At 39.1% G+C, this 22,121-nt stretch overlaps 1 protein-coding gene across 1 annotated transcript; it reads left to right on the plus strand.

Annotated features, from left to right (window-relative positions):
- Positions 1 to 1,472: 1,472 nt before the first annotated feature.
- LOC131188441 (vomeronasal type-2 receptor 26-like) lies at positions 1,473 to 21,182 on the plus strand. The gene is made up of 8 exons (XM_058163714.1): positions 1,473 to 1,524; positions 2,121 to 2,172; positions 3,398 to 3,689; positions 4,245 to 4,528; positions 4,733 to 4,860; positions 7,597 to 7,652; positions 8,578 to 8,728; positions 20,278 to 21,182. Exons 1-8 carry the CDS (start codon positions 1,473 to 1,475, stop codon positions 21,180 to 21,182), a joined length of 1,920 nt encoding a protein of 639 aa, XP_058019697.1.
- Positions 21,183 to 22,121: the final 939 nt, after the last annotated feature.

Below are 22,121 nucleotides of genomic sequence, written 5' to 3' on the forward strand. Positions count from 1 at the left end.
TTTTAAATCCAGTGGACCACTAATATGTATCCAGCACGCCGCTTGCTGAAGTGCCTGGACTCCCAATGACGGGATGGGGTCCTTCAGGCACTCTCTCTCCTCTCTCTTTCTCCCCCCTCCCCTCTCTCTCCCACTCTTTCTCTCTCATTCTCTCATTCTTTCTCCTTCCTCTCTCCCACTCATTTTCTCTCTCTCTCCCATTTTCTCTCTCATTCTCTTTCTCTCTCCCACCCTTTCTCTCCCATTCTCTCTTTCTCTCTCCCCCTCTTTCTCTCTCTCTCTCTCCCCTCTCTTTCTCTCCCCTTTCTCTCACTCATTCTCTCTCTCTCCCCTTTCTCTTATTCTTTCTCTCTTTCTCTCTTTCTCTCTCCCCCTCTCTCATTCTCTCATTCTCTCTTCCCCCTCTCCCCCTCTCTCTTTCTCTCTCTCTGATTCTAATTCTCCACGTGTCCCTTTCATAGCCAAGCGGCTTCGAGCAAGAGCTGAGAAGAGAGCGGCCCCCTGGGCGACATCCCTGGGGAGGTGGGCAAGCCGGGTGGCAGAGCGCCCTTTGACTTTTCCCTCTGGCTGAGTAAGCAGCCCAGAGACTCCAGGAGGAGGAGGAGGCGGGCAGAAGCGGGAGGGGGGGCGGAGTGCTCCGGAGAAACAAGGTACTCTGGGAAGGACCACTGCCTGCTGCGCCGACCTTGCAAAATTGAGGTGGGGGAATTGATAGTTAATGCAAGACATCCTCCTTCTCCCCCCACCCGCACTTCTTCCAAGAAGGTGGTGCTCTCTCTCTCTCTCTCATTTTCTCTCTCTCTTATTCTCACTCATTCTCTCTTATTCTCATTCTTTCATTCTGATTCTCTCTCATTCTCTCACTCTCTGATGCTCTTTCTCTCTCTCTCTCTCTCTCTCTCTCATTCTGTCTCTTTGTCTCTATTTCATTTTGCACAGCATCAGCATTCCGTCTAGTCCTGCCCACTGCTAAAGCAGAAGACCCTATACTATGGATGTCACATTATGTATTGTGATGTATCATAATGTTTTTTGCCTTTGCGGAGCGGAGTTGGGTGTGGCCTGCTAGTGACGCATCTGTCCCCCAGGCCGCCATTTTGACAGGTCTGCTACCTGTGTGACCCTTGTCCAGAAGGGACCATTTCTAATCAGACAGGTAGAGCAAACATGTGGAATCTCCTTCCATTGTAGATCTTCCTGGGAGAAGGAATGCTCAATTTGGGTAGCATTAAAACTGAGACTCTTCCCTCCCATCCAACAGCTGTCAGGAACCAGGGCAAAACCTTGACTACGTTGCTTGGTCCTTCACTGCTTGTGGAATTGAATATCTCCATCATATGGATGATACCTGACCTTGAACTGAGAAGACCTCACTGAGACAACATGAAGATAAGGGCTTGAGCTCAATCTCTCCCCTCCAACCAACACTGGCTGGAACCAGCTTCAGAGAAAGGGGAGAGCCACATAACACCATGGACCCATTCTTACTACCCCAGGTGGTCCAGACATTGACTATGAATGGTGGTATCCTTTCCACCCCAGCTGAGGATTTGGATGACCTACATCATAAAACGAATACAGCAGACAATCATTTATGACTCCAACAAGTTCTTAGACAACCTGCTGTAGAGTTTAAATTAGCCTGACAACTTGGCTATCTTAAAGATCTATGGACGAAGAAAGGTTCTACTTTTGCCCCATTCCATTTGAGTATCAATAAATCAGTTATTTCAACCTGCGTTGGTGTTATTGCTCACACTTACTAGTGTACAACTGATTGCCATGTGCCACCCTGTCCCATTTGCACTCATCCTATTCGAACAAGCTATGACAAAAGTCAAACTCCATGTTGTTTCCATGGGCGGCTTCATGGAGGTCAAACACCCAACTTTCTTTTGACTCTCAAGTCCATCTGCCCTGTGGAATATCAACAAGAGACACAAACATGTTTTTCCTTTTCTGGTGCACAAACAAAGTCTAGTGCCAAGTGGGTAAGACAATCACTTTTCCTTGCAATTACCAGAAGAACAGTAATTTTTAATGTATCCCCTATGAATTTCCACCTACACAAACCTACCAAGATAAAACCTGATTTGCAAATATTCTTTGATTTCTCCAAGAGGAGGAAGGGAGACCTTTTCGTGTCTTGCAAAGAGCCAATTTCTACCTTCGGTGAGACTCAGACGACTCAGCTTCCTCTTTGATTGCAGCCCAAACACAGGTAAGAGGAAACGTATTTCATATAAATTTGCATTGGGGCCATCCAGGTGGAATGAGCAGACTATGTATTGAGACTCTGCGGAGATTTCAAGCTATACCTGTAAATCAGCTTCTGCAGAAACCTTGATTTTTATTTTTTTACGCAGGAGGGAAAGTGACAAGAATGACTGGGCTGCCTCTTCTGTTGCTGCTGCTCTTCTGGCTCCTGCCTCCAACATCTCCAATATCTGCTAGGAGGATGCAAACCAGACGTGTTCTGCCAAAAAGTTTTATCATTCAAGAATATTATTATAGGCCTGGGGATCTTGTTATTGGTGGGAATTTTCCCCTTGGCGCCTATCCTAGCAATGCTGCTGTCGTAGACTTTAAAAAAGATCCATTACGATTATCTATTGGACTTTTGTAAGTTTCATCTGGAAGAGAAAGATTGACATGATTGTTTGCTTTGTTTGCTCAGAAATATTTGTTCCAACGATGTTTCCATGTCCTAGTGTAGTTCAACTCTCTGTGTTTTTCTCAATAAAGAGCCAAGCTCATAGAACAGGCTACATTCCCAATCTTTCCACAATTCTTCATCAGGAAGATGATAAACCACGTACAGAGGGATGAGGGACAATTTATTAGGAATGTTATTGCCCTAGTTAAGTAGATGACTTGCAAGATTGTTAATTTGGAAAGTATGTCAAGAGGAGACATTCAAGGAAAAGCTCAAAACTGTTCCTTCATGGGATCTATCACACAAACACACACACACACAAATGCACACACCCCCCCTCAGTTTTGGAATCAGCAGAGCTTATTAATAATGACCCTCAGTAAATCTTTGCTGTGGCCTCCACTGGAATCTTGTGCTCAACCATGGTCACCAGACTGGAGAAGAGAGGATAAAAGTGATGAGGGTACTAGAGGAGAAATTGAGTAGGATTAGAGCCACTGGAGAAAAGTGAAGAAGGGAGGGAGGATAGAAGGATATAAAATGGGGTGTGATGGGGACACATACCTACTTCTCCTTTCTCACAAATCTATGCAGGTTGATTAAAATAACATTTTTTAAAAATCTGTTAATATTTGGGACATCCTACTCCAAAGAAAACCCCACAAAGATCAAAGACAAAGCAAACTCCACCTGCACACACACGCTTTCATGTAATACCTCACAATGTTTCTCTCCCTATAGACCCACACCCAACAACTACCACCAGTTCCAGGCCTTGGTGTTTGCAGTTAGAGAAATCAACAAGGATCCGGTTCTCCTGCCCAACATCTCCCTGGGCTTCCACATGTATGACAACAGCCAGTGGGAACGGAGCATTTCTTCAATCAGTCTCATGCTGCTCTCCACACGTGACCGAATGGTTCCAGGTTATAAATGTGACAGGCAGGACTCTCTTCTCTCTGTCATTGGAGGTGACAATGCCAAATCCTCAAGGCTGATGGCCTCCATCTTCAGCCTCTTCAAGGTCCCACAGGTAAGGGGGCTCTTTGAGCTACAATGATGGGATAGACAAACAACAGACAAGATGACCCTAAAGGTGTTTGTGGGGATTCATTTAAATATTTTATGTGTAAAGATAGCAATAGCACTTAGACTTATATACTACTTCACAGTGCTTTACAGTCCTCTCTAAGTGGTTTACAGAGTCAGCCTCTTGCCCCCAACCATCTGGGTCCTCATTTTAGCCACCTCAGAAGGATGGAAGGCTGAGTCAACCTTCAGCCTGGTGAGATTCGAATTGCACTCAGCCAGCAGGCAGCAGAAGTTGCCTGCAGTACTGCACTCTAACCACTGTGCCACTACAGCTCAGTGATACGTTTCATATGATATAAATCATTGGTTGATGGTTTCTTCCCTTGGATTCTAACATTTCCCAACTCTGCAAATATTTTAATTGGTGGTTCTTCCTAAGAAGGGAAGAAACTTATCTCTCAAAATGATTCAACTTGACTGACGGGGTCAATAAACCACACAATGGGGACCATCAAATTTTGCTTTATCTTTTAAAGAAGATTCTCATTGTCTCCAGCTCAGTGTCGGCTTTGAGTCCGCTTGGGAAGACAGAAGAGTTTATTCTTCCTTCTTCCGGATTAATCCCAAGGATTCTGCTCAGTATGTGGCTTTAGTCCAGCTGCTCCTGCATTTCCAGTGGAACTGGGTTGGACTTTTGGCCACTGGGAGCGACAGTGGGGCAGATTTCCTCTCGACTCTGAGGCCAATGCTGAAGGAGAAGGAGATCTGTGTGGCCTTCACTGAAACGGTGAAAGATGATTCTATACAGCATATAATCCAGTTACTTTTACATTCCAAAATGTGGGTTAAAGCTGACATCATTGTTTTCTTTGGAGAGACTGGAACTGTTGCAGCTCTTCAGTTGGGTCTTTATTTTTATGTAAATTATGGTACAGGATCACTTCAGAATGTTTGGATCCTAACTTCCTCTTGGAAACTTGCTGTAATGAATCGTCAAGATATCTGGCAAGTTCTAAAGCCCTTGCATGGGGCTTTGCATTTTAGGGACCACATTGTTGATATCTCAGAATTCAGGCACTTCCTCCGGTCTTTAGACCCTTTGAACCCACAAGGTGATATGTTTCTCCTGTCCTGGTGGGAACAGGTATTTGGGTGCCGGTTCCGCAAACCAGGTAAATTTCATCCAGAGGGGATGAAAAACTGTACAGGGAAGGAGAATTTACAAGATTTACCATCTTCCTTGTTTGAAACAAGAATGACTGGGGAAGGTTTCAACATCTACAATGCCGTTCATGCTCTGGCACATGCTCTGCATGCAATGTATGGATCTGGAGGACGAGCAGCCATGAGGAGGCTTGGAAAGAGGATCTCAGATGTCCAGTCATGGCAGGTAATCTCTCTGGCTTTTTATTCAGTCCACAGATCCTCAGAGTGAAAGTTTCCCGTATGTATTTCTTGAGTTACTCATGAAATGTGTTTATACTTCAACATCAGTGAATACCAGAACAGGTTAAAACAGCAATTATTATAAACAGTGATATGACTTAACGGTAGTGTTTAATTGAAAAGGGAGTGGAGGTGGGGAGGGACAGAAATAAACCAAATGAGGTATCCATAAGATCTTCAGGGGAAACATCTTCCTAGAAAGTCCTGAAAGATCTTCAATGGCTCCCTGAGTTTCAGGAGGTGAATGTTTCATGGAGGAGGTTTCAGCCCAGAGCAAGATGACAATCTGGGTGTGTTTGTGCCAGAGGCTTCCATAGGGCAGCTGATGTCCTTGTGGGCACATTTCCAGAACCATCTCAGTTTCTCTCTGTATGTGGCCTGAATCCAACTTGTTCCTGGTCTAAAATTCATCAGGATTTTCTGCGTCAAAGGATAAAAGTTGGACTTCTCTGGACAGTGAAGGGACAACCCTGGGCAGGCACTTCCTTCTCTAGGACCCCACTTAGTCACAGCTGGTTCCTGCCTTCTGCTCTCTTTGTCCATCAGCGAAAGAAAGTCAGTGGAATTGTACACCATTTTGAAAGAAATTATGTAATCATTCCAATAATGCATTTATTGTCATTTACAAGACAAATTTGCAAGTAAAGATTTGTAAATGTATATAGCCACATAAAGCATGATGGAAAACCAAACACTAATATTTTGAATGCTGCATTAAAATCTATATATGTCGGTATTATTTGTTAAGACTAGAGTTGAAGAAGCCATGATACAAATGCCCAGGCACAAAGGCAAAATTTGGTTGTGCTGGGGAAGAAGATTTGGTGTTACCCCTGATTGCTCAAATCTCCACCAATGGTGCCGTAGAACAAAAGGAACCAGAACACAAAATACATGCTAAGTAGACACAACCTTGTAGATGACCCTCACTCTATGAAGGACCTTGGAGTACTCATATCAAATGATCTAAGTGCCAAAGCCCATTGTAACAACATCGCAGAAAGGCACAAACAATTGTTAACCTAATTTTGTGTAGCTTCTTCTCCGGTAATATTACGCTACTAATCAGAGCATACAAAACATTTGCTAAACCAATTCTTGAATACAGCTCATCTGTCTGGAACCCTCACTGCATATCGGACATTAATACAATTGAGAGAGTCCAGAAATATTTCACAAGAAGAGTCCTCCACTCCTCCGCTGGCAACAAAATACCTTATGCCACCAGACTTGAAATTTTGGGCTTAGAAAATTTAGAACTACACCAACTTCAGTATGACCTAAGTATAGCTCATAAAATCATCTGCTATATTATCCTACCTATCAATGACTACTTCAGCTTCAACCACAACAATACATGAGCACACAATGGATACAAACTTAAAGTGAACAACTCCAAACTCAATTGCAGAAAATATGACTTCAGCAACAGAGTGGTCAATGCCTGGAATGCACTACCTGACTCTGTGGTTTCATTCCAAAACCCCCAAAATTTTAACCTTAGACTGTCTACTGTTGACCTCACCCCATTCCTAAGGGGTCTGTAAGGGGCGTGCATAAGAGCATCAATGTGCCTACCGTCCCTGTCCTAATGTTCCCTTTAATTGTATTCATTTTACGTATTCAATTCGTGCTTATACTTATATATATTATCTAATACCTACTCGACAAATAAATAAATAAAATAAAAATAAAAACTTCTCAGTAAATCGGTCTGCTAAAATGAGGGCCATGATAGAATGGAAGGAGCCATGATGTTTTATTTGTGGTTTTCAGCCAATTACTCCAATTTTGAAAATCTTTTTTATTTCAGATCCTTCCCTATTTGAGGAACGTTCAGTTCAACAACAGTGTTGGAGAAGAAGTCTCCTTCTTGGAAAATAGACTGAGGTCTGTTCGTTACAATCTTCTCAACTGGGTTTTCCTCCCCAATCGATCAATTGTCCTTGTGGAAGTCGGGCAAATCGATCCCGGGGCTCCCCCAGGTCAGGATTTCACCATTAACTCTGATGGGATCACCTGGCCCACAAAGGTCAGTTGAAAGGCATTGATGTAAATTCAGGGAAAGATTTGTTTTATTTATTTGTTTGTTTGTTTGTTTGTTTGTTTTGTCACAACAGTATATATAAGCATAAGCCTGAAAATAACTATATAATATATAAGCATATATATAAGTATAAGTATGTAATAACTATACGAATTGGATACAATTAAAGGGATCATTAGGACAGGAACAGTAGGCATGTTTGTGCTCTTATGCAGACCCCTTACAGACCTCTTAGGAATGGGGTGAGGTCACCCCAGTTTTTGGTTAAAAAAAAGTTTTTAAAAAGTTTTTAAAAGTTTTTGGTTTTTGTTCTCTCCTTCTAGCTGGAAAAAGGTCTATTGAATCATAAAATATGGCAGCAATTTGGTGAAAAAGCTGATGTGCATGTAACACATTTCAGGTCCAATTTTTGCAGGTTCCAGAAAAGATTTGGATTTGGAAGAACTTCCTGAAGGCCAGGATTCCATTAGGGTGGGCAACAGTGATTTCTATGGACTATTCCCACTGTGGGATCAAAGGCGGGACCCCAAAACCAAGAATCAAATCTCACTGCAGGATTTAGCAGTTCACACTGGAGTCAAGAATGGGAGGGGCTCCTTCAGACACAAGGACTCAGTCATATATTTCAGGAAAGGGGAAGAAAATGACAGAGTCAAACACACCCAGATTGTCATTTTGCTCTGGACTGATTCCTCCTCCATGAAACGGTCACCTCCTGAAACTCAGGCGACCATTGAAGATCTTTAGGGACCTTCTATGAAGATGTTTCTTCTATGGATCCTTTGAATGGCTCCTTTGATTTATTTCTATTTTTCCCCCTCTGGCCCTTTTCAGTCAAGCACTACACTTAATTCATACCATATGTATACATAGGTCATTGATGATATAAAGCCATAGATATTCATTATTATCAAACTTCAAAATACCTCTCCCTGTTTCTACTGTTACTAACCTCAAGAAAAAATAATTGCCTTTAAAAAAAAGAAGCACATCCGTTATGTTGTCATAGAAATTTTAAGAAAATCGTACTGAGAACCAAGCAGTTCAATGTTGCCTCAATTAGAACCCATTTCTCCCGTTTCTACTTTATTGACCTCCTCCCACTCCTCCAAGAACTCATTTCCCTCCCAACCTCTTCAGTTTGTCCTCATCATTTACTGTTTCATCAAAGCTGTAGCTCCATCTCACCAGCCCTCCTTTGCATGCTGAGGTCCCAGCTCCAATCTCCAGCATCCATTGAAGGGAGAGGAATGGTGCTTGCCTAGTTCACCTAGAAGATCTTTTCGGTTTCTGGGAAGCCCGGGGGAACCGTTTCTTTTGAAGACTTTCTTTCAGTTGAAATAGGAATGTGGAGAATGAATGAATGAAGCATGTTCTTTGCTTATGCCATCTCAAGCATTTCCCTTTTCTCTTTCAGAAGGTGCCCTTTGCCAGGTGTGGCCTGAAGAGGTGCCAGGCAGGAGAGAGGAGGAGAGTTCCAGAGGGAGAGCAGGTCTGTTGCTACCAATGTGCCCCTTGTCCAGAAGGGACCATTTCTAATCAGACAGGTAGAGAAAATGTCAAAAACAGATCTTCCAGGATCAATCAATAGACATTTTTATTTATTTATTTATTTATTTATTTATTTATTTATTTATTTATTTATTTATTTATTTATTTATTTATTTGTCAAGCATGTATAAGATAACAGGTATAAGTATAAACATGATTATGAATACAGGAAAAGGATATGAATAAAAGGGGACATTAGGACAGGGATGGTAGGTGCTCTTATGCACGCCCCCTAAAGACCTCTTAGAAATGGGGTGAGGTCAATAGTAGAAAGTCTAATGTTAAAGTTTTGGGGGGTTGTGGGAGAAACCACAGAGTCAGGTAGTGCATTCCAGGCATTGACCACTCTGTTGCTGAAGTCATATTTTCTGCAATCGAGTTTGCAGTGGTTCATTTTAAGTTTGTATCTATTGTGTGCTCGGGTATTGTTGTGGTTGAAGCTGAAATAGCAATTGACAGGTAGGACATTGTAGCAGATATTTTATGAGCTATGCTTAGGTCATACAGAAGACGGTGTAGTTCTAAATTCTAGGCCCAGAATTTCAAGTCTTCTGGCATGAGGTATTTTGTTGCGAGCAGAGGAGTGGAGGACTCTTCTTGTGAAATACCTCTGCACTCGCTCAATTGTATTAATGTCTGATATACAGTGTGGATTCCAGGCAGATGAGTTGTATTGGAGAATTGGTCTAGCAAAGATTTTGTATGCCCTAGTTAGCAGTACAATGTTACTGGAGAAGAAGCTTCACAAGATTAGGTTAACAACTCTTAATGCCTTTTTGGCAATGCTGTTACAGTGAGCTCTGGCACTTAGATCATTTGCAATGAGTACTCCAAGATCCTTGACGGAGTGAGGATCATCTATGAGGTCTTATCTGCCCAGCTTTATTTGGTGTTCTGATTTTTTTTTGCCCATGTGTAAGAGGGAGCATTTGTTGGTTGAGATTTGGAGTTGCCAATTGTTTGACCATTCTGACACATAGTCAAGATCGCTTTGTAGGGAGACTTCCGGTGGCGCCATCTTCTTCGCTGAGTTCCTAATTAAGGGGCTCCATACTGAACATCGTAAAAGCCAGGAAAAAGCCGGCTTTAATCTCTCTCCCTGGATGAAAGGGAAAGATAAGAGCTGCGGGGGAGTGGTAGACCTCCCCAGGGGCTTTGTTTTTGATTAAACAGAGCCCTGAGGGTCGAGTCCCATAAATCACCCTGCCAAGCTCCGACCTTCAGTGCGCTCCTGCAAAAGCAGGAAAAGAAGAAAGTGTCCAACTCTGCTAATTGTCTTATCTTTATGGATTTCTATAAGCAGACGGAATAAGCACGAGTGAACAACTACTGGATTGCAAGTATTTTTGATTTCCTGACTTCTACCCTTTTAAAAAGAGAAACTTTTTTTTCTTTGTTTTAACTGACTGTTTAAGATGGCGACTGAAAGGAAGTGAAAGTGAAGAATGGAATTGTAAACAGCCTGTGTAACTAAGCTAAGAAACGTTATGTGTGGATTCTAATGAAGTGAAGTGAGCTCTCCTATACTTAAAGGGGAAAAGAGAAGTTTCTAGACTTATATTTTGTGAATTTTAAAAACTGAAATGGCTACTAAACCACCTAAGACTGGGGTAGAAGGGTTCTGAACCAGCTTTAGAAGATCTGATTAAAGAGCAAGGAAAGTGTCTGAAGAAAGGTTTAAGGAGATTATGGATAATAATGAGAAAATAAGAGAAGAAATAAAGAGAATAATAAAAAATAAGAGAAGATATCTTGATGGCTTTTCAAGGTTTGGCAAAAGACTGGAGGTGGTGGAGGAGGAGGTGCAAGAAACTGTTCAGTCAAATCAACAAATAGAAAATAGAATGGGGGGAATGCAAATCAAATTGGACAAAAATGAAGATCAAGTGGTGGTGATGCAGTATAGAATGATGGAAGGAGCTCTGAGAATTAGGGGTTTGAATGAGGAGAAAGGAGAAGATTTTTTAAAAAATTTATCAGAAGCTCTGGCTGAATTTATTGAACTTGATCCACAAGAGGTTGCTTATCAAATTGACAAAATTTATAGAGTTAATTCCTGGATTACTAGGCAGAAGAAACTTCCTAGAGACATTGTGGTTTATTTTTTGAAAAGAACAGTGAGAATCAAATTTTGCAAGTTGCTTTCAGAAAAACTTGAAAATAGGAGAACAGGAGCTGAAGGTTTGAAAGAGATTCCTCCCAAGATGTTAAGGGATAGAAAGGACTTTACATTTTTTACACAAGAACTTAAGAAATACCAGATTCAATTTAGATGGGAGGTTCCAGTTGGTTTGACAGTGTATTATCAAGGAAGGAGATATCGTATTGATACAGTGCTTAAGGCCAAAGATTTTCTTTCTACAGTGCTGAAACTTGAAAATAGAAATAATAGAAAAAAGAATTCAAGAAACTCAAATGGGTGTGGAAGCTGAGGTGATTCCAGTGATGTTACCATCTGAGGAACAACCACAAGAACAAAGACTGACGAGCCCTTAAGCGCAAAGAAAAAGAGCAACAAACTCAAAGTAAAGTTCCGGATTCTGCTACAGAAGCGGTGGGAGGAGCACGGCCGAAGATACGGGAGGACGATCTTCAGCTGATCGCTCAAAAGCTTCAGCAGGCCAGTAATGGCAAATAAAATCTTGACTTGGAATGTCAATGATTTGAATTCAGCTCAGAAGAGAAGAAAATATTTCATTATTTGAAACAATTTAGAAATGATGTTATTTGCTTACAAGAAGCATATTAAACTATCAGATCAAAAGTACTTAATAAACTCAAAGTTAGGTAAACATTTTGTTGCTTCAGCTTTGGAGAAAAACATGGCATAGTGGTTTATTTAAGAAAAGATATACCAGCCAAGTTAATAGAGGCAGATATTCACGGAAGATATATTGCTATTGAACTTACAATAGAAACAAAAAAGACCCTTTTGTTTGGTATATATGCACCCAATCAGCAACAAGAAAATTTATAGAATGTTATATGATAAGTTGATTCTATGGGATTATAAATCGTGTATTATATTGGGAGATTGGAATGGAGTAATAGATACAGGAAAGGACAAGAGAATTTTTTCTAAGAAGATACCTGCACATGCAAAGCTGCCTAAATCCTTTTTTGACATGATAGAAGATTTTGAGTTGAGACATATATGGAGACTGCGGAATTTGGAGGAAAGAGACTATACTTTTTCTCTGATAGGCATCACGGATCCTGTTAGACCCCTTGCAATTTGCATACCGAGCAAATAGATCAACAGATGATGCTGTTAATATGGCTCTGCACTACATCCTACAACATCTTGAGTCTCCAAAGACCTATGCAAGGGTCCTTTTTGTAGACTTTAGTTCAGCATTCAATACCATCATTCCAGACATTCTTCTAACTAAGCTAAACCAGCTACAGGTACCGGAACAGACTTGTAAGTGGATCACAAGCTTCCTAACAAACAGGAAGCAGCAGGTGAAGCTAAGCAAGATCACATCAAATACCTGTACAATAAGCACAGGGGCCCCAAGGCTGTGTGCTCTCCCACTTCTTCTCTCTGTATACCAATGACTGCATCTCCAATGATCCATTTGTTAAGCTACTGAAGTTCGCAGATGACACAACAGTGATTGGTCTCATTCGAGACAATGACGAATCCGCATATAGGCGAGAGGTCGAACGACTAGCCTTGTGGTGCAACCAAAACAATCTGGAACTGAACACACACAAAACCGTAGAAATGGTGGTAGACTTTAGGAAAAACCCTTCCATACTTCCACCTCTCACAATACTTGACAACACAGTATCAACAGTAGAAACCTTCAAATTTCTGGGTTCTATCATATCGCAAGATCTCAAATGGACAGCTAACATCAAAACATCATTAAAAGGACAACAAAGAATGTTCTTTCTGCGCCAACTGAGTAGCTCAAACTGCCCAAGGAGCTGCTGATCCAATTCTACAGAGGAATTATTGAGTCTGTCATTTGCACCTCTATAACTGTCTGGTTCGGTTCTGCAACCCAATAAGAAAAACACAGACTTCAGAGGATAATTAGAACTGCAGAAAAATAATTGCTACCAACCTGCCTTCCATTGAGGACCTGTATACTGCATCAAGAGGGCCGTGAAAATATTTGCAGATCCCTCATCCTGGACATAAACTGTTTCAACTCCTACCCTCAAAACGACGCTATAGAGCACTGCACACCAGAACAACTAGACACAAGAACAGTTTTTTCCCGAAGGCCATCACTCTGCTAAACAAATAATTCCCTCAACACTGTCAGACTATTTACTGAATCTGCACTACTATTAATCGTTTCATAGTTCCCATCACCAATCTCTTTCCACTTATGACTGTATGACTATAACTTGTTGCTGGCAATCCTTATGATTTATATTGATATATTGATCATCAATTGTGTTGTAAATGTTGTACCTTGATGAACGTATCTTTTCTTTTATGTACACTGAGAGCATATGCACCAAGACAAATTCCTTGTGTGTCCAATCACACTTGGCCAATAAAAATTCTATTTCTATTTCTATTTCTTGTGAATTTTAAAAACTGAAATGGCTACTAAACCACCTAAGACTGGGGGTAGAAGGGGTTCTGAACCAGCTTTAGAAGATTTGATTAAAGAGCAAGGGAAAGTGTTTGAAGAAAGATTTAAGGAGATGATGGATAATAATGAGAAAATAAGAGAAGAAATAAAAGAGAATAATAAAAAATAAGAAGATATCTTGATGGCTTTTCAAGGTTTGGCAAAAGACTGGAGGTGGTGGAGGAGGAGGTGCAAGAAATTGCTCAGTCAAATCAACAAATAGAAAATAGAATGGGGAATGCAAATCAAATTGGACAAAATGAAGATCAAGTGGTGGTGATGCAGTATAGAATGATGGAAGGAGCTCTGAGAATTAGGGGTTTGAATGAGGAGAAAGGGAAGATTTTTTAAAAAATTTATCAGAAGCTCTGGCTGAACTTATTGAACTTGATCCACAAGAGGTTGCTTATCAAATTGACAAAATTTATAGAGTTAATTCCTGAATTACTAGGCAGAAGAAACTTCCTAGAGACATTGTGGTTTATTTTTTGAAAAGAACAGTGAGAAATCAAATTTTGCAAGTTACATTTCAGAAAAACTTGAAAATAGGAGAACAGGAGCTGAAGGTTTTGAAAGAGATTCCTCCCAAGATGTTAAGGGATAGAAAGGACTTTACATTTTTTACACAAGAACTTAAGAAATACCAGATTCAATTTAGATGGGAGGTTCCAGTTGGTTTGACAGTGTATTATCAAGGAAGGAGATATCGTATTGATACAGTGCTTAAGGCCAAAGATTTTCTTTCTACCGTGCTGAAACTTGAAGTAGAAATAATAGAAAAAAGAATTCAAGAAACTCAAATGGGTGTGGAAGCTGAGGTGATTCCAGTGATGTTACCATCTGAGGAACAACCACAAGAACAAAGACTGACGAGCCCTTAAGCGCAAAGAAAAAGAGCAACAAACTCAAAGTAAAGTTCCGGATTCTGCTACAGAAGCGGTGGGAGGAGCACGGCCGAAGATACGGGAGGACGATCTTCAGCTGATCGCTCAAAAGCTTCAGCAGGCCAGTAATGGCAAATAAAATCTTGACCTGGAATGTCAATGGTTTGAATTCAGCTCAGAAGAGAAGAAAAATATTTCATTATTTGAAACAATTTAGAAATGATGTGATTTGCTTACAAGAAACGCATATTAAACTATCAGATCAAAAGTACTTAATAAACTCAAAGTTAGGTAAACATTTTGTTGCTCCAGCTTTGGACAAAAAACATGGCATAGTGGTTTATTTGAGAAAAGATATACCAGCCAAGTTAATAGAGGCAGATATTCACGGAAGATATATTGCTATTGAACTTACAATAGAAACAAAAAAGACCCTTTTGTTTGGTATATATGCACCCAATCAGCAACAAGAAAATTTTATAGAATGTTATATGATAAGTTGATTCTATGGGATTATAAATCGTGTATTATATTGGGAGATTGGAATGGAGTAATAGATACATGAAAGGACAAGAGAATTTTTTCTAAGAAGATACCTGCACATGCAAAGCTGCCTAAATCCTTTTTTGACATGATAGAAGATTTTGAGTTGAGAGATGTATGGAGACTGCGGAATTTGGAGGAAAGAGACTATACTTTTTTCTCTGATAGGCATCAATCCTTCTCACGTATTGATTTTATTTTAATTTCTAATGATTTGCTTTTTAGGGTGAAGAAAACTAAGATATTTCCAAGATGTTTGTCTGATCATAGTCCTGTTTGGATGGAATTGCAATATGGAAAAGAAGGTAGAAGAACTTGGAGATTAAATGAAAATTTGTTTAGATATCAGGATAATGTAAATCAATGTAAAAAGCAGATGAAAGAATTTTTTGATTATAATTTGAATAATGAAACATCGATAGAAATGGTTTGGGACGCCAGTAAAGCTTTTATGAGAGGTGTATTAATATATATTAATAATAGACAGAGAAATAAGCAACAAAGACAGCGTAGGTATCTAGAAGATGAAATTTATAAGAAACAACAATTATTAATAAATAACCCGCATGATCAAAAACTTAAAGATGCAATAAAGTTATTACAGAATCAATTTAATATGATAATGGCTGATCAGGTGGCAACAAATATACAATATGCCAAACATAATAATTTTTGTAATGCAAATAGACCTGGTAGGCGGTTAGCATACATCTTAAGGAAAAGACAAAAACAACGTACTATAGAAAAAATAGAATATAAAGGTAAAGAGAGATATCAACAGGATAAAATTTAAAAAGTTTTTTTAGAATATTATACAAATTTATATCTTAAAGATAATATATTGATAATTATTTGAAGGAATATAAGGTTAAAAATTTAACTTTAGAACAAACGGATGAACTGAATCTGCCTATAACCTCTGAAGAAATTATTTTGGTAATTAAACAATTAAAAATGGGGAAAACTCCTGGTACGGATGGGCTTACAGTTAGTTATTATAGGAATTTACAGGATGAGATGTTAGGTCCACTTAAGGAATTATTTAATCAGATACAATTAGGAGGGGGAATTCCCCCCTCATGGAGAACCTCTTTTATTTCATTGATACCAAAAGAGGAACAGGATTGTTCTAAACCTGGGAACTATAGGCCAATCTCACTTTTAAATAATGATTATAAGATTTTTGTTAAAATAATAGCTAATAGATTAATGTTGATTTTGCAGCGAAGAATTCATAATGATCAATCTAGATTTATAAAAGGGAGACAGATGAGGAATAATGTTAGGCAGCTTATTAATTTACTGAAGTATTTAGAAAAGAAAAATTTTATTCCAGCAGCATTTATTTTTCTCGATGCAGAGAAAGCTTTTGATCGATTGCATTGGGATTTTTTATTTAAATTAATAGAAAAGATGCAATTTGGAGATGGTTTTACAAGAATAATTAGGGCAATTTATGGAGAGCAAACAGCACAGATTATAATCAATGGTAGCTTAACAGAAGCTTTTAAGATCCTGGTTACCACCTTTAAAGCGCTCCATGGCTTAGGACCCGGGTACTTACGAGACCGCCTGCTGCTACCTTATGCCTCCCACCGACCCGTACGCTCTCACAGAGAGGGCCTTCTCAGGGTGCCATCCGCCAAACAATGTCGGCTGGCGGCCCCCAGGAGTAGAGCCTTCTCTGTGGGAGCACCGACACTCTGGAATGAACTCCCCCCTGGCTTACGTCAAGTGCCTGATGTTCGGACCTTTCGTCGTGAGCTAAAAACATATTTATTCATTCAAGCAGGACTGGCATAAATAGTTGATTTTAAATTGGGGTTTTATTAATATTTTAAATTTTTAAATCTTTTTTAATTATCAGCCGTTTAGTAATAGTTTTATTTTAAATTCTTTTAATTGTATATATTCTGTATTTTATTTTGGCTGTACACCGCCCTGAGTCCTTCGGGAGAAGGGCGGTATAAAAATCTAATAAAATAAAATAAAATAAAATAAATAAGATTGCGAAAGGAACAAGACAGGGATGCCCTTTATCACCATTATTGTTTATTTTAACTCTAGAACCATTATTGGATAAATTTATTTATTTATTTATTTATTTAATCAAATTTTTATACCGCCCTATCTCCCAAAGGACTCAGGGCAGTTTACAGCCCGATAAAATACAAATATCATACAAGGTAAAAGATTAATTAAAAAACTTATTTAAATAGGCCAGAAATTTAAAATTACAATTAAAATGCTAAAACCCCATTACCTAAAAATTAATAACTAACCCCAGTTAAAATTAAATAAAACTTTTAATCCAGTCCCGCTTGGATAAATAAATGCGTTTTCAGCTCACGGCGAGAAGTACGAGAATACTTAAAATACGAGAAGTAAAGGAGATAGAGGGAATTAAAGTTAGACAACATGAATATAAGCTGAGAGCTTTTGCAGATGACCTGGTGATTACTTTAACAAACCCTATAAATTCTAGTAAATCTTTGTTGGAAATAATTGATCAATATGGGAAGGTTTCAGAGTTTAAGGTAAATCAGAAAAAGACAAAAGTGATAATAAAAAATATGGCCAGATAACAGAAAGAAAAACTAGAGGAAATAATAGGATTTGAAATTGTAAAGAAGGTTAAATACTTAGGGGTCTATATTACATCGTCAAATGTGAAATTGTATAAGAATAACTATGAGGTTTTATGGCAAAAAGTTCAGAAGGAGTTGATTGTTTGGAAAAAATTGCAATTATCTTTGCTGGGGAGAATTGCTGCTATTAAAATGAATGTTTTACCTAGATTTTTTTTCCTCTTTCAGATGATACCAATAATTAAGAAAGATAAGAATCTTGAGGAATGGCAGAAGGGAATTAACAAATTTATATGGGAAGGTAAAAAAGCTAGGGTTAAAATGAAAATAATTCAAGATTCTCGAAAGGAAGGTTTAAAATGCCCAATTTTAAATTATACTATGAAGCAGCTGCTCTCTCTGCAATAAGTGATTGGTTTAATTTAACAGAGGAAAGAATTTTGAATATAGAAGGTTATGACTTGCTATATGGATGGCATGCATATTTAATTTATGACAAAAAAGTGGATAAGGCCTTTAAAAATCATGTGTTAAGAACTGCTCTTCTGCGTGTTTGGAAAAAATACTCTTATAAACTAAATTATAAGGTTCCTATATGGGCAAGTCCTAGACATACAATAGAGAATATAAATATAGAACAGAATCAGGAAATGATTACATATAAAGATCTTTTGTATACTGAAAGAGGTAATTTGCAATTAAAATCTCTGCACGTACTAAAAGAAGAAGGGAAAAATTATACTTGGTTTCAATATGAGCAATTACGTGTTAGATGGAAGGAAGATCAGAAAATTGGTATAGAGCAGAACGAGGGAAATTTGGTAAAGCAAATTAGAAATCAGTCTCAGGAGCATATAAAGAGATTGTATAATGTGTTACTTGAAATAGATTCTGAAAGGGACTTGGTAAAGGACTATATGATAAAGTGGGCCCAAAATTTTCAGGAGCCAATATTATTGGAAACTTGGGAAAAAATTTGGATTAGAAATGTTAAATTCACGCAGGCACAGAATCTGAGGGAAATTTTTTATAAAATGTTTTATAAATGGCATTTAGATCCTAAGAAATTATCATGTATGTATCCACATATGCAAGCAAAATGTTGGAGATGTAATTGTGATGACACTACATATTTTCACATTTGGTGGACTTGTAAGGATATAAAGGCCTTTTGGATAAAAATTTGGTGGATTTTACAAAATGTTTTGAAAAAGAAGATAAAGTTCCTGCCGCAATTTTTTCTGTTGGGAATTATTACGGACTGTACAGTAATTGAGACTAAATTGATTTTAAATCTAATAACAGCAGCAAGATTACTAATAGGACAATACTGGAAGAAAAAAGAAGTACCTACAATAGAAGAATGGATATTGAAAGTTGCCAATTTGGCTGAGATGGCGAAGATATCAGCCTTTTTGAAAGATGATTGTAGGGGTATAATTAAGTTGGGATGAAATTTTTTTAGCATATGTTTGTTTTATTTTTAACTATACCTTGTGCTCGTTCCGGGAAGTCGGGGGGGAGGGGGGTTGTGAAGGGAGGGGGGAGGGGAGGGGGGGAAAGGGGGGGAAATTTTCTGTAAAACTTTTTGAATAAAATAAAAAAAAAGATCACTTTGTAGGGCAGCAGCATTGTCGGTGGTGTTGAATAGATTAACGTTGTCAGCGAAGAGGATGCAGTTGCTTATAATATGATCACAAATGTCATTTATGTAAAGTATAAAGAGTGTGGGTCCTAAAATGCTGCCTTGGGGGACACCACTGTTAATAGGTGCAGAGTTTGATAAGGTGTTCCCTATTTTGACTACTTGTTGCCTTTTTGATAGGAATGCAGCTCTCCACTTATGCAGGGATCCAGAAATGCCATAAGATTTTAGTTTTAGAAGTAGTTTGTTGTGTACCACTGAATCAAAGGCTTTGCAGAAGTCTATGTAAATTGTGTCTATCCTGGACGAATTGTTTACTCCATATGTTTTTGCAATGTAGGAGTTGCAGATTACAGGACAATTTTTTTCTGAAACCAAACTGCTTGTTAGAGAGTAGGTTGCTTGTTTCTAAGTGGAGGATAATGGATTGGTTTATGATTGATTCCATGACTTTGCAGGTAATGCAACACAATGAGATTGGTCTGTAATTTTCAACTAGGCTGGGGTCTCTGTATTTGAAGATAAGGATGACTATGGCTAATGACCATAAGTTAGGCAAAGAGTCATGTCAGAGGAAAAGGAGATCCATCTGTCCAAGTCTGCTAATAATCAAATACAACAACAATAAAAAATTTATAAATCAAATGATTTTAAGTACGTAGCGGAGAACCTGAGCCAAAGAATTCTCAGTGCTGTGGTGCTTCTGAATCAAACTTTCCTTTTTTCCTCTTGCAATCAATTTCTCTATAAACCACTTTGGATCAGGAAAAGAGACTTTTCCCTCTCCCAAAATTTAGTAGATAATTTCATGACCTTCTCTGTTGCAATTTAGATCTCCTCAGCAGAAACACAAAAACTAATGCACAAACACTCAAAAGAATAGGATTTCTAGCTACAGATCTATCAGTCTTTTTGTAAAATCACTAAAAAGCAGGGAAGAAATGACAATCTCTCTCCCACTTAAAGCCGCAATAGTCATGGGAGAAGCCAGTGACTGGAGACAAACTTTTCTTAAAAAGCAAACAAACCAGAGTAGCTGGAGCTGGGCACCTCCTTGTCTGGGACCAACTCAGCCAAAGCATCATCAATAATATACAAAGAATGAACTTGTTTCATCCACCATGAAATGCACAAAGGGTCGTTCTATCACTTCCCTTGTGGACTGTCCATAGCAGAAAAGGGAAATCATGCCAGAGTAGAGAGAGGGAGGAATAATGACGAAGAAATAAGGCTTATGAAAAGATGTCCCTGGAATCCTCAGGCAAAGCTTTGATTTCTTTATGTCAGATGCAGCCCTCTGTGATCCTTGCCCAGAAGACCAATATCCCAACAAGGAGAAGGACCACTGCATTGCCAAGAAGATCCACTTCCTCTCCTATCAAGACCCCCTGGGATATGCTTTATCCTCTTTAGCTCTTTTCTTTTCTCTGCTCACAACTGGTATCCTGGTGACTTTCCGTAAGCATCGTGACACACCGATTGTCAAGGCCAACAACCGAGATCTCACCTACCTTCTCCTGGTCTCCCTCCTGCTCTGCTTCCTCTGCTCCTTCCTCTTCATTGGTCAACCTGGGAAGCTCACCTGTCTCTTCCGACAAACTGTCTTTGCCATTCTCTTTTCCCTGGCAGTTTCCTCTGTCTTGGCAAAAACTGTCATGGTGGTTCTTGCCTTCATGGCTACCAAGCCAGGGAAAAAGACAAGGAAACTCTTAGGAAAACCACTGACTAACTCCATTGTCTTGGCCTGTCCCCTGGTCCAGGCAATTCTTTGTGCCACCTGGCTGATAGCCTCTCCCCCATTTCCCAACATGGACTTCCACTCACTAGTAGGAGAGACCATCTTGGAATGTAATGAAGGCTCAGCTTTAATGTTTTACACTGTCTTAGCCTATCTGGGTTTCTTGGCCCTTGTGAGTTTCACTGTGGCCTTTTTGGCTAGGAAATTGCCTGATAGTTTTAATGAAGCCAAGTTCATTACTTTCAGCATGCTAGTCTTTTGCAGTGTTTGGATCACTTTCCTTCCCACCTACCTGAGCACCAAAGGGAAGTCCATGGTGGCCGTGGAGATCTTCTCCATCTTGGCCTCTGGGGCTGGTCTCTTGGCTTGCATCTTTTTCCCCAAATGCTACATTATCCTATTCAGGCCTGATCTGAATCAGAGAAAAAATATAATGGGGCACAAGAATCTCTGATTTATATGTAAAATAGTAACATTTATTTTGTCTTTGGCCCCGTTTTTCATTTGATGTGGTTTCTTAACAATGATGAAATAAAAGAGTAGCGTATCCTTTAAATAGTTGGAAATCATTGAAATATTTTGTTGCTCAGGGTTAGAATACAATATTGCAAGCTAATTCTGCTGATTGCCAGGGTTTGATCCTTACTGGATCAAGGTTGACTCAACCTTCCATCCTTCCGAGGTCAGTAAAATAAGGACCGAGATTGTTGGGGGCAATAAGCTGACTCTGTAAACTACTTAGAGAGGGCTGCATAGCACTATGAAGTATATGTCTGCTATTCCTGTTGCTAGTTTATAATCATGTCTGTCCAAACACATATCATTTTTAGTTCCTGTTTGAAATTCCTTCTATTTGCATTTCAGATTTGGTGCAATACAATTTAAAGTATTAAGATATTTCTCTGTACCTCTCAGTATTGTGATGTGATATGCTTAACTAATTAGAATAACATATTAAACATATGTCCTCCTGTCTGGAGGCTATGAGTATTTGCATGGAGAAAAACAGACTTCAACTGAACCCCAGCAAGGCTTAGTGGCTTAGGGTTTTGGAGTCCTCTAGTTCAAGGATTACACCATCTGTGGTGCTGGGATGGGCTGCTTTGCAGTGAGAAATTTTGGATTCTCCTGGGTTCACAACTCCTGGTTGAAGATCAAGGGGCAGTTATGGTTAGAAGGCCCCTCACAACTTTGATTATATGCAAGTTGCACCCATTCCTGGGCAAAAGACCTCCTGGTTGGACTATTTTATTTATTTATTTTTGTCACAACAATATATATAAGCATCACGCAAAAAGATTATATAGTATATAAACATATATATCAGGAAATATAAGGAGGTATAAGCATATATATATATAGGAAGAAGAAAAAAAACAATAGGACAGGAACG

This window comes from Ahaetulla prasina, chromosome 1, assembly GCF_028640845.1.
Source record: "Ahaetulla prasina isolate Xishuangbanna chromosome 1, ASM2864084v1, whole genome shotgun sequence".
NCBI lineage: Eukaryota > Metazoa > Chordata > Lepidosauria > Squamata > Colubridae > Ahaetulla > Ahaetulla prasina.